Raw genomic sequence first — 13,567 nt, 5'->3', positions numbered from 1 at the left:
TTATTTATCTTATCTTCCATGATCTTCCATGATGGCCATCGGGGTCTGGGGGTCATGGGGGTCATGATGGCCATCGGGGTCTGGGGGTCATGGGGGTCATGATGGCCCTCGGGGTCTCGGGGGGTCATGGGGGTCTGAGCTACACATTACGGACAACATTTATTATTTTATTTTATTTTATTTTACCTTTACTTCACCAGGGAATAAAATCACATTGAGAATAAAATTCTCTTTTTCAAGTGAGCCCTGGCCAAGGCGGCAGCACACATTACAATTTAACAGACAGGACACAGACAAAACAGAAAAGATTAAAATGGATGTAGAGATAAAATTATGCAATAAAACCATAACAATATAATAAAAATAAAACAAGATGTCTACCAACTGTACTCAACACAACACATTCATAATTTTTCAATATTGCATCTTGTCACAATTACACAATTTTTCACTTTTGGCTAATCAGGAGCCCCCTGGCAGGTGGGGGCCCTAGGCTGCAGCCATATCTAGCCTGTGGTGGGGGGCCCTAGGCTGCAGCCATATCTAGCCTGTGGTGGGGGCCCCTAGGCTGCAGCCATATCTAGCCTGTGGTGGGGCCCCTAGGCTGCAGCCATATCTAGCCTGTGGTGGGGGGCCCTAGGCTGCAGCCATATCTAGCCTGTGGTGGGGGGCCCTAGGCTGCAGCCATATCTAACCTGTGCATTAATCCGGCCCTGTCCTGTCTGTGATGGCCACTGGGGCCTGAGGATCATGGCATGTTTTATACGTCTGTGTTCAAACACTCCTTTTACCTCTTCGGCATGGATCTTACTACTCATAACGTTCAACTCTTGAAAAAGTCAAGTCAAAATCGACTTCACTGCCAACTCCAATGCTAATATTCAGAGCCTTTAGATGTAAGCAACTGGACTACTTGATAGATGTTTAGTTCCTCACTCGGAGAGCCTCATCAGTGGCCTGGTGGATGTGCAGTATCAGGGGAGGCAGAGTAGTTATACCAGAGATTCTTTAAGTGTATAGAGATATGCCATTTTAATAGGTTGCTATGGGCACCTAACATGACCAGGTTCCGGTCTGCCTAAAGGGGCGTGTCATAATACTCCTAGCATTGAATAGAACAGTCCTTAGGTCTGCCTAGGTCTGCCTAAAGGGGGATTTCCCCCCTTGCAATAGTAGAACCCGGAAACAATGGGCCAATGGAACCTCTCTCTCTCTACTCTCTCTGGTTATAGTACCGGTAGTAGTCAATAGATATGGAGGAGACGGTTTGTAAGGAATTTCTTCCGAAATCAATTTTGACATAAGCTTCTAATCTGCCATCGTATGGCAGCGAGGCCCCCCTTTAGGAGACTAGGAGGATGAGGGGAGCTCTATTGGAAAGTCACGCCCCTTTAATTAGGAGACTTTAATTAGGAGCTTGATCCCACTTTGTTGCATTGGGGATCCGTGCTACACTTTATCTTGGTGTACTATATTGACAATCTTCGGCTATACTTCTCCAGACCACTCCCCTCTCCACAACACAGAGTGTCTCACATGTGTCTCGCATGTCGTGATGTGAATCGCTCTCCAGGAGGAAGTCCAGTTGCTTGCATCTAAACACTTTGGCATGATAGCATGGGATGCATGGAGGACGGTCTACTCTTCACAGACACTGAGCCAGTCTCAATGCTCTATCTCTAACACTAATGTGCCTTAACACTTGTGTGTTGCTGTGTGGCTTCACGTGAGACAAAGAGGTGTCTCAATTGTCAGTGACAATGGAGGAGGGATAGACTGATCTACTGATCTTACTTTGCTAGCCTCTCCTCTTCTCTCTCCTCTCCTCTTTTCTCCTCTCCTCTTCTCTCCTCTCCTCCTCTCTTCTCTCCTCATCTCTCCTCACCCCCTCTCTCTCCTTTCCTCTCCTCTCCTCTCCTCTCCTCTCCTCATCTCTCCTTCCCTCTCCTCATCTCTCCTCTCCTCTCCTCTCCTCTTCTCTCCTCATCTTCCTCTGCTCTTCTCTTCTCTCCTCCTCTCTCTCATTTCCTCTCCTCTCCTCTCCTCTCCTCTCCTCTTCTCTCTTTTCTTCCTCTCCTCTCCTCTTTTCTCATCTCCTCTCCTCTCCTCTCCTCTCCTCTCCTCTCCTCTCCTCTCCTCTCCTCTCCTCTCCTCTCCTCTCCTCTCCTCTCCTCTCATCTCATCTCTCCTCCTCTCATCTCTCCTCTCATCTCCTCTCCTCTCCTCCCCTCCCCTTCCTCTCTACTCCAATCCTCCTCTCCTCTCCTCTCATCTCTCCTCCTCTCATCTCTTTTCTCCTCTCCTCTCCTCTCCTTCTCCTCTCCTCTCTTCCTTTGATTCTCTTCCCCTATTCATCCATCTTCTCTTATCTTCTCTTCTCCTCACCTCTCCTCTCCTCTCCGCTTCTCATCTCCCTCTCCTCTCCTCCTCCTCTCCTCTCCTCCCCTCTCCTCTGCTCTTCTGTTCTCTCCTCCCCTCTCTCCTCTCCTTGCCTCTTCCTCTGCTCTTCTCTTCTCTCCTCTCCTCCCCTTTCTCCTCCTCTTCCTCTCTACTCCAATCCTCCTCTCCTTTCCTCTCCTCTCATCTCATCTCCTCTCATTCTCCTTCTCCTCCCCTCTCCTCTCTTCCTTTGATGCTCTTCCCCTATTCATCCATCTTTTCTTCTCTTATCGACTCTTCTCTTCTCTTCTCTTCTCTTCTCTTCTCTTCTCTTCTCTTCTCTTCTCTTCTCCTCACCTCTCCTCTCCTCTCCTCTCCTCTCCTCTCCTCTCCTCTCCTCTCCTCTCCTCTCCTCTCCTTTCCTCTCCTCTCCTCTCCTTTCCTCTCCTCTCCTCTCCACTCTTCTCCTCTCCTCACCCCCTTCCCCTCTCCTCTCCTCTCCTCTCCTCTCCTCTCCTCTCCTCTCATCTCATCTCATCTCTCCTCTCCTCTCCTCTCCTCTCCTCTCCTCTGATCTCTCCTCCTCTCCTCCTCTGCCGTCTCCAGACCGCACGGCGGCCCATAAGGACGTGTGTTTCCAGGAGGTGGACGAGGGTCTGATCTGCAGCGTGCCCCGTAGCGGTTATGTCTACACCTACTCCCAGTGCTGCTGCCACTACGGCCGCGGCTGGGGACCAGAGTGCCGCACATGCCCCCAGAGGAACTCAGGTGAGTGACGTAATGGCTAGAGGGTCGCAGGTTCGAATCCCTACCCCCAGAGGAACGCAGGTGAGTGATCAGAGGGTTGCAGGTTCGAATCCCTACCCCCAGAGGAACTCAGGTGAGTGATCAGAGCACTGAGAGGACAGGGGGCGGCCGTGTCGTAATGGCTGGGGAGGTGGGTCTTAAGATCAGAGGGTTGCAGGTTCGAATCCCTGAGGACCAGAGGAACTCAGGTGGGTCAACACTGAGAGGGTGGCCGTGTGTCCTTGAGATGACTGATAAGGTGAAGACATTCAGAGTTTCTTCAGGGATCAATACTGTATGACATTAGGTTCTAACCCTTTATAGGACACATATATCTCAGCTCTTGAGTGAAAAAAAAGTTTGACAGGCTCCAGGCCACTGCTGATTGGTCAAATGTCATGATGTCAATATCTGTGTGAAAGCCTGATCTCTCCTGATTAAGTAAGGGTTAACGTTCGGCGAGAAGGTCGCTACCGTGGAATAGCAGCACGACAGAGAGAATCTTTAGACCCCGACGCGGAGCGGAGGGGTCTTGTTCTCTCTGAAGTGCTGCTATTCCACAAAGCGACCGACTCGCCGAAAGTTAACCCGCTTATTATATGGATATACTTAAATGACTCACACATGGCGGGGACATTTCTTTAGGCCTATTTAATGTTAAGATTGTTGCTGCGCAAAACAAAACAGTGCCGTTGTGGAACACCGCTAGGCAACAGCTAGGTAGCCAGGACAACAGGTGTTGTCTATCACAGCAGCTGATTAGAGTCTTGTTGAAAAGTCGCGTTAGCAGTGAAAAGTCTTGTTGCCATTGACAGCGGTCTGTTATAGACCAACCCGTCCGTTATCGAAAATTATTATATGGTTGTGACGTCATCTGTCGAATGCTCCATTCATTTCAACGGGGCTCCCCAACGTTCGGACGTCTGTTATTTTTCGATAACGGACGGGTTGGTCTATAACAGACCGCTGTCAATGGCAACAAGACTTTTCACTGCTAAAGCGACTTTTCAACAAGACTCTAATCAGCTGCTGTGATAGACAGCACCCGTTGTCCTGGCTACCGCTGTCAATGGCAACAAGACGTTCACTGCTAAAGCCACTGGCTTGTATACAAGTCAGTGGCTAAAGCGAATGTTTCATATCACTCCGCAGGGGGTCCGGTCTTTTGTCACTCTAATCAGCTGCTGTGATAGACAACACCTGTTGTCCTGGCTAGCCTACCTAACTGTTGCCTAGCGGTGTTCCACAACGGCACTGTTTTGTTTTGCGCAGCAACAATCTTAACATTAAATAGGTCTAAAGAAATGTCCCCGCATGTGTGAATCATTTAAGTATATCCATATAATAAGCGGGTTAACTTTCGGCGAGTCGGTCGCTTTGTGGAATAGCAGCACTTCAGAGAGAACAAGACCCCTCCGCTCCGCGTCGGGGTCTAAAGATTCTCTCTGTCGTGCTGCTATTCCACGGTAGCGACCTTCTAGCCGAACGTTAACCCTTACATAACAGACGTGCGAACGTTGGGGAGCCCCGTTGAAATGAATGGAGCATTCGACCGATGACGTCACAACCATATAATAATCTGATATAACGCACTTGGTTGCACACCCTTGTAGAGAGGCATGGCAGGGGCATTTGTGATAAGTGTGCAAGTATTTCGGAAGTGATCAAATATAGTCACTTGCCCTATGAAGGGCTAAGCTGCCATGACTACAAGCTGCTATGCCCCTTCAAGAGACTAGCGGGGTTTTAGAATGAAGAGTAATGAAGAGTTTAGTGGGGCAAATTTTAAAAGTCATGCTCATTTTAGGATACTGGAATTGACTGCATCAGTGATGCAACGAATGATTTATCTTACAGGTACCAAATTGACAATCGGTGTGGCCCCTGAGTATGGGCCTGGTAGAGGACTCACTCATTCAGTCTTCCAGCTCTGTGGAGAGAAGAAATGGGCGGGTGGAATTTGCACTGTGTCAACTTAGTATCTGCCTGGACCGGAGCGGGTAAGACTTTTGATGTCATTCTGAATGGGAACGCTGATGAATACAGTATCTACATACCGTAGCATTATGAACATGTTCCTGTGCTGACCCCTGCTGCTGATGACAGGGTATTACACCAGAACAACTTTGACAGTAAACTGCAATGGTGTGCTGAGTGAAACAGTAGTTTCTGTGTAGAGTATATGGTATTATATAATCATGTGCATGAATTATGAGAGAAATAATATAGATCGTAAGAACTGCTCACAAACGCATGTGATTTCATTAAATGTATTTTTTAATGTACATGATTATTATTTAAACAAAAATATTACATTAGGCCTATTTTACAATTGGCTGATGCTTTTATCCAAAGCAACTTAGTTATTTACAGGGTATTGGTTACAGTCTTTGGAGCAGAGTGGGGTTATGGTTATGGACAGGGTATTGGTTACAGTCTTTGGAGCAGAGTGGGGTTATGGTTATGGACAGGGTTGCTATGGTTACATTATGGTTATGTACAGGGTTGACTATGGTTACAGTCTTTAAAGCAGTGTGGGGTTATGGTTATGTACAGGGTTGACTATGGTTACAGTCTTTGGAGCAGTGTGGGGCTATGGTTATGGACAGGGTTGCTATGGTTACCGTCTTTTGAGCAGTGTGTGGTTATGTGCCTTGCTCAGGGGCAGTTCAGCCATGGATTGCTGGGAGTGGAAGAGTGGGATTTGATCTGGAAACCCTCTGATCTAAAGCCCATATCCTTAAGGCCATGACTGCAAGAACATTAAAAGTAAACTGCAGAAATAACTGTAAAAGTAAAAGTAAAAGTAGGGAATGGCCTACAATAAGGATTAGGGCTGGGACTCGATTAAAAATTTTAATCGAATTAACTCATAGGCTTTGGAATTAATTCATCGCATTAATCGCATTTTAATCGCATTTAAATATCTGACTTAAGAACAGTGAAAAAAAAAAATCACATGGATTTTGAATAATTACAATAAATAAGCTTCATCTAAAAATATTATTCATTTTTAAAAGAAGAGAGAACTCTTCTCAATTTCAGCAGGCTGTTCACCATCAGGCGTAATTCTGCCCTCCACTGGTCTAATCCAGAACCTGTATGTGGCTAATATATTATACTGTGATTATTTTTTTAATCGCGTTAATTTATTAATCAACTTGCGTGATTAATTAATCAAAATTAACGTGTTAATGTCCTCCCAGCCCTAATAAGGATATGTCACCTGTGTGATTTTATTATGTGCAAATATTATTCAATTTTGGTTTTACACATGTTATGATTTATTTGACTTAGTCCTGTGCTGCTATATTGGATATATCACTTTTGATTTTACCAGAACTTCAAACAAGTTTTTTTTTCTATATTTGAAGGGTTTATTTTTATTTGCAAAACCGTGTATCTCCATTTTTTTAATTTTATTATTGAAAATTACTGTTCAGGGGGCTATGTTCAGAGAACATACTTTTTTAACCTATATAAAATGCATTTTGCAATGCAATTCAATGGAATACCCAATACAAAAATGTCCATTTCCCAACATTCTACAAAATGGAGATACACCGTTATGCAAATAAACCCTTCATTTGTATTTCTAGTGCTGTTTAACCGGCTGTGTGAGATCCATCTGGAGACAGAGTCGGATGGGGAGGGCGACTTCCAAGCCGTCTTTGCCAACTACAACCCAGGTGACAATCCGCACCACGCCACCCAGTGGCAGCTACGTATGTATACCTTCCATTCTAGGAGGTCCACTAACTAACATTATCCTGTGTACTGTACAGTATGTGCAACAGTCTGTATGTGTATGTTACAGTGGTCTCCAAATTGCGGCCCACGGGCCAAATCCGGCCCGCGCATAGCAAACATTCTGTCCGGCCAAACATTCTGTCCGGCCGTCATTTCCCAATCCTCCCCCATCTCTCTCTACCACTCACTTCCTGTCACCATCTCATACTATCCTGTCAATAAAGGCATAAAAAGACCCTTACAATATATTTAAAAAAGAAAAAAAAAAAACGTATACGTATGCTATCTGTGGTCATACGCTCAGGAAATCTGTTTTACCCTCAGCCTGATTTGTGCTACATAATTTGGCCCTTGGGGGAAAATAATGGGAGACCCCTGGTTTAGTACATGTTTACTCAGGGCTTTGAACCGGTTCAAGGAATGAAAACGAAAACCGGGAACTTTTGTATTTTACAGGGAACAGAAACGAAACCGGAAACTTTATTATTTTTTATGTTCCGGAACAGGAACACTTATTTAAAAATTATGGTAACGGTTAATACCGGTTAATACAGTTCCTCAAACTAATTATTTTCCTGCGCACGTTACCATGACGGCTGAGGTTCATGTCCTGTGTGACATCAGACATTCTCTGACTGAAGAGAGAGAGAGAGCTTAAAAAGTCTCCACTCCACATCTTAAATAAGAGAAACCACTGTCATACAAAAGGGCAAAGTTTCCATTGCATCATTGTCAGACATTGCAGAGAAGCGCGTTTAAAGCACACTGAGAATGTTCTGCGTTATTGGGCATCCATGTACGCTTCAAATATGCACAAACTCACAATGTCCGTCTTAGCGGTCCCCATGATGAGGTTTATTCTCTGCTTCTCCGCTTAGGTCGTCCCTGAATGACAAAATTCTGAAGGATATTCTTTTCATCCGCTTGAATAAACAGTTTGGAATGTAGGCTCATTTGCAATTCCGTCGTTCATGGTTACTTAACGTCAGTTAGGCCTATGGGGAGTAATCGGCTGACAGGAATGAAATTAACCGTTCCGGGAACAATATTTTTTTGTTCTAACCGGTTCGGGAAGATCAATTTATTGGTGGAACACATAACCGGAAACGAAATAATTCCGGTTCTGTTCGGAACGAACCGTTTGAAAAAAAATAACGGTTCAAGGCCCTGTGTTTACTACAACGCCTGCACATGGGCTAATTGGTTTAGTAGGCTACATCAGTGTTTCCCAACCTTTTTTGTCTCATGTACCCCCTGGGTACATTTTTTGTGCCACGAGTACTCCCTCACTTGTGTTTTACATCGCTTTTTCTATTCTGGTGTGACTTTGCTCCATGCATTTGTTGAAATTACATTTTTCCAAGTACCCCCTTCAGTGTGCTCGCGTGCCCCTAGTGGTGCACGTACCCCTGGTTGGGAAACACTGGGCTACATGTTTACTACGCCTGTACATGGGCTAATTGGAGACCCCTGGTTTAGTACATGTTTACTAGTGGATAAATCTTTTGAAGGAGGGAACCAAAGCAGGTTTCGAGGTGCAGGTAGCGGGTAGATCAGTTTTTTAGAAGAAGATACCGCACACTCTTGTCCATCGTGCTGCAATTTATTAAGAAAACAACGTTTCGGCCCGTATGGCCTTTCTCAAGTTTTTTCGATACTAGTGGATAACGCCTGTACATGGCTAAATGGAGACCCCTGGTTTAGTACGTGTTTACTAGTGGATAACGCCTGCGGGGTCAGCTCTATGTCCCCACAGCCCAATGCCCTCAGCTTATTCCTGCTGCTCCATGTTCCCACTGTTTTAAGAAATTATTGAAATATAGGCCCTATGCTCTACAACTCCATGTTCCCACATTTCCAATTAAACTAAGAGAACCAATAGGCCTAAAATATAATGTTAAAAATCTTAGTGATGTGGGACCAATGGGCTGTAGGAACAGTGGGCTGTGGGACCAGTGGGCTGTGGGACCATAGACACGCTCCCACGCCTGCACATGGGCTACTGCTATGTTTACTAGCAGACAGCAGTCAGGTGGTGCTATCACAGCTAATGCCACTATTGGGTATGGTCGGATTAAGTTAACATTGTGTGCACTCTTGTTGCATGAGAAACATGCATTCCAAATCCAGTCATGTTACTGAAACAAATTGTACAATGTACCAACTTCACACAATAGTGACAAACAGTTAACTGCGGTTGCATCACCACCCTGACGTCCTCTTCTAAAAATGCCAATGAAATGTAAATATACAGCAAATGCAGTGCTGAATGATACATGCCAGATTACATGTAGCGATGTGCATTTATAATCTGCTGTCCTGTTGTGTGCATTTATAATCTGCTGTCCTGTTGTTGTCCTGTGTTGTCCTGTGTTGTGTTTGTGTGTATTGATGTCTCCTGTCCTGTGTTATGTTTGTGTAAACACATATCTCCTGTCCTGTCCTGTGTTGTCCTGTGTTGTGGTTGTGTGTATTGATGTCTCCTGTCCTCTCCTGTCCTGTGTTGTGTTTGTGTGCCCCATCAGGAGGTGACAGCTCTAAGTGTTGATGTCTCCTGTCCTGTGTTGTCCTGTTGTTGTCCTGTGTTGTCCTGTGTTGTGTTTGTGTGTATTGATGTCTCCTGTCCTGTGTTGTCCTGTGTTGTGTTTGTGTGTATTGATGTCTCCTGTCCTGTGTGCTGCCCTACAAAGCAAAAAGGCAGTAACTGCGCAGAGCTCCAAACTGAGTAAATTGACTTTAAAATGATACTGCAATCTAGTAAAGTAGTTTTGGGGAGATTATTGACATGCAGCAGTTTTGTTACTTTATATTACCACCTTTTATGCAGATGAATCATTTTATTTAAATTTAAACTTTGATATATATGTCATTAAAGTCATAGTAACTCATTTTCCACAACAACGCAGTTACTGCCTTTTTGCTTTGTAGGGCAGAGTTGTCCTGTGTTGTGTTTGTGTGTCTTCATATCTCCTCTCCTGTCCTGTGTTGTGGTTGTGTGCCCCATCTGGAGGTGACAGTTCTGAGCAGTGGTGTAGTCTACGTAGAACGAAGGTATACAGAGTATACCCACTTCTAAATTTTACTGATTTCAGTATACCCACTTAAAATTGATTGATCCATTATTTAGAATGGCACAAATATATACAGTGAGTATAGCCACTTCAAAAATGCTCAAGTATACAGTATACCCACCATAATAAAGTAGACTACACCACTGGTTCTGAGTGTTTATGTCCTGTGTTGGGGACAGCTTTAAGTGTTTATGTCTCCTGTCCTGTGTTGTCCTGTGCATTTCTGTCTGTTGTCATGTGGTTGTGTGCATTGATGTCTCCTGTCCTGTGTTGTGTTTGTGTAAACACATATCTCCTGTCCTGTGCCCATCATGTGGGGACAGCTCTAAGTGTTGATGTCTCCTGTCCTGTGTTGTGTTTGTGTGTATTGATGTCTCCTGTCCTGTGTTGTGTTTGTGTGTCTTCATATCTCATTTCCTGTCCTGTGTTGTGTTTGTGTGTATTGATGTCTCCTGTCCTGTGTTGTGTGTATTGATGTCTCCTGTCCTGTGTTGTGTGTATTGATGTCTCCTGTCCTGTCCTGGGGTCCGTATCTCGAAAGTGTCTTTGCTAACGACGGTAGCAACGTCCATCGTAAGAGCGACTCAAGTCTCTCTCGACAGCGACGCTCACCACTAAATCCAAGGGAATGGTAAGACGGTCTTAAGGCGGTCTTAAGACGGTTAGCAACGACAAGAATCGAGAAACGGACCCCTGTATTGTGGTGTGTTGTGGTTGTGTGTATTGATGTCTGCTGTCCTGTGTTTGTGTTTGTGTTTGTGTGTATTGATGTCTCCTGTCCTGTGTTGTCCTGTGTTGTCCTGTGTTGTCCTGTGTTGTCCTGTGTTGTCCTGTGTTGTCCTGTGCATTTCGGTCTGTTGTAAATGTGTAAATGCATATCTCCTCTCCTGTCTTGTGTTTGCGTGTCTTCATATCTCCTGTCCTGTGTTGTGCTGTGCCCCATCAGGTGGGGACAGCTCTGAGGAGGACTCTGAGGAGTGCAGCTGTGCCAACGGCCGCTGTGTGCCCTCCTACCTGGGCACCATGTGCGAATGCAACCCCGGCTTCCGCTCAGACCACTCACGCACGCGCTGCATCGGTAGGACTACATTCCAGTTTCTAACTCCACAAAAACAAGGCAGAAAGACTTGGACAAAAATTATGGTGTAACAATTGACAAGAGAGGATTATGAAAAAGTAGGCTGCATCAATGCATCAGGTGTGCTACTGGCCTAACTGTCCACCTATGTTTTAGAAATTTATTTCAGTGGTGAAGGAATAAGGGTACCTTTCTTTTTTGTCATAGCTGAGTAATACATTGATTTATTAAGTATAGACAATAACTTCATAGAAGACATGTATCAGCCTGATGGTGTGATGTAAAATATATATTTATTTGTTTTTCTGACCGCAAGTGAAGGGCTCCCCCACCACACGAAAGCCAATTTAAACACTTAGTGTAACATAGTCAAATGTTCTACTGTATCAAACAGCTTCCTTGGCAGCAGAGGTCTGCACTCTGAGTGAATTACTAGTTTTTTAATGTGTCATGTTTGTGCCTAATGTTATGTGGTAGATCCATTGTAATGGTGAACTATTAAAATAAAGTGCCATCGCTCTCTTATGTGAAAGCCACTCCTCCCTACCTGTTGCAGTGTCTAGCTCAGGGGTCCCCAACCTTCCTGGGTCTGAGGGCTACCAAGGGCTAGCCGAGGGCTACTGAGGGCTACCCGAGGGCTACTTTTGTTCAAAATCCTCTACCGATATCTTGGCATCATTCTCAAATCACACTATTATTGAATGATAATTTGCTTATAGGTTATAAAGAATAAATAATCTCATATTTAAATCAAGAAAAGCATTAACTGTGACTAAAATCTGGTAGTCATCACTGTTTATTAACATCCTTGGTGGGCACCTCAGAAGCTCCTGGAGGGCTACCTGGCGCCCGCGGGCACAACGTTGGTGACGCCTGGTCTAGCTCATTCCATATGATGTACGAATCTTCCTCACACAATTTCTCACATCTCTCTCTTTTTCTTTCTCTCCCTCTCTCTTTTTCTTTCTCTCTCTCTCTCTCTCTCTCTCTCTCTCTCTCTCTCTCTCTCTCTCTCTCTCTCTCTCTCTCTCTCTCTAGACATAGATGAGTGTGCAGATCGAGGCCGTGTGAACCCGTGTAAGAATGCTCGCTGTGTCAACACCAAGGGCTCCTTTAAGTGCTACTGCAAACACGGCTTCGTGCCCGCCCGGAGACCCAACGTGTGTGTGCGAGCCAGGGCCTCACTCTGAGATGCACCAGAGAGACGTTTACTTTCACACACACACACACACACACACACACACACACACACACACACACACACACACACACACACACACACACACACACACACACACACACACACACACACACAGGAACATTTTCATGGGAATGCTGCCATTACAATGTAGAGGAAGAGTACGCTCATGTGGAACGAACACTACAGATACAAAACAGAAGCCCTTCCTTCCCTGTGGCTCCCCATTGACGGATTTTTAAATGTTTCGTTAATTGTATTTGTTTTTTTTGTTCTCCCTTTTAACTCCTGAGAGTTGCACAAGCCTGAATTTATTAATTATTAAATGTAATATGGTCTCAGTTGTTATAGCCATTCTTAATTGGCCTTATGTTGTATATTTTTTAACTTTCTTTTTTATTTCATTGCCTGTTCCCTTTTTAGCTCGCTTGTGGAAAACACCAAAGAGTGCCTCCTCCTCCTCCTCCTCCTCTTTCGCCTCCTCCTCCTCCTGCTCTCCCTCCTCCTCTTTCTCCTGCTCCTCCTCCTCCTCCTCCTCTTTCTCCTCCTCCTCTTTCTGCTCCTCCTCCTCCTACTCCTCCCCCTCCTCTTCCTCCTTCTGCTCCCCCTCCTCTTCCTCTTTCTCCTCTTTCTCCTCCTCCTCCTCCTTCTCCTCCTCCTCTTCCTCTTTCTCCTCCTCCTCCTCCTCTATTTTCAGTGTAGGTCAGTTATCAGTGGTATGTCTGGTCTCCTTGTCTTGTTCATCCGACTCATTTTTTCAGTGAGATACAAACATGACCTGAGGATCTGTGATGTAAAAAAGGGAAAAACTGTTACTGATACGGAAACATGGTTGTTGATATCAAACCATCCTTGACACAGTGTTTTAACTCAAGAGGTCAGACAAGATTCAAAATGCATACAGTATGTTGATGTATTTTTGTAATTATTATTTTTTTACATTTTGTTGTTTGTTTGGCTTACACCTGGCATTTTGTTTACTATGACGTTCATTAGAAAAAGCAGCGTTGGCATTGGCTGAGATTAATATGAATGATCTGCGCCGTAGTAGCAGCTATTTACTCGTAATGCTAGCTAGCATTGATGAATGCAGTCGTGTCATTACAGGGTGTTTATGATGTGTGTTTATCAGTAATGTGCAACCTGCATTCATTCGTTCACAATCCAGTGCCACATATTCATATTCCCTAAACAACCAGCTTTTACCTGTTCAGTTCAACTAGGTGGTCATTAGTAGACAAGGCAATCACCTGGCTAAATTGAACTGGTAAAAGCTGGTCGTTTAGGGCAGTGGTTCCCAACCTT

The 13,567-nt window shown here is 44.8% G+C and overlaps 1 protein-coding gene across 6 annotated transcripts in view; it reads left to right on the top strand.

The window, feature by feature from the left end:
- ltbp3 (latent transforming growth factor beta binding protein 3) overlaps positions 1–12,780 on the top strand; it is a 126,756-nt gene extending 113,976 nt beyond the window's left edge. For 3 of the 6 annotated variants that reach the window (XM_063202723.1, XM_063202720.1, XM_063202719.1), the window contains 4 exons: positions 2,986–3,147; positions 6,765–6,890; positions 10,933–11,064; positions 12,103–12,780. In XM_063202723.1, the coding sequence (XP_063058793.1) occupies positions 2,986–3,147; positions 6,765–6,890; positions 10,933–11,064; positions 12,103–12,254 (572 nt within the window). In that variant the 3' untranslated portion in view covers positions 12,255–12,780. Of the gene's footprint in view, positions 1–2,985; positions 3,148–3,207; positions 3,234–6,764; positions 6,891–10,932; positions 11,065–12,102 lie in introns of those variants that run through there. The other 3 variants (XM_063202722.1, XM_063202721.1, XM_063202725.1) reach the window with 2 other exon arrangements.
- Positions 12,781–13,567: the final 787 nt, after the last annotated feature.

The sequence above is a fragment of the Engraulis encrasicolus genome, chromosome 7 (genome assembly GCF_034702125.1).
Source record: "Engraulis encrasicolus isolate BLACKSEA-1 chromosome 7, IST_EnEncr_1.0, whole genome shotgun sequence".
NCBI classification, from domain to species: Eukaryota; Metazoa; Chordata; class Actinopteri; order Clupeiformes; family Engraulidae; genus Engraulis; species Engraulis encrasicolus.
The sequence above is the reverse complement of the archived record's forward strand: the minus strand, read 5'-3'. Positions and strand labels throughout refer to the sequence as shown.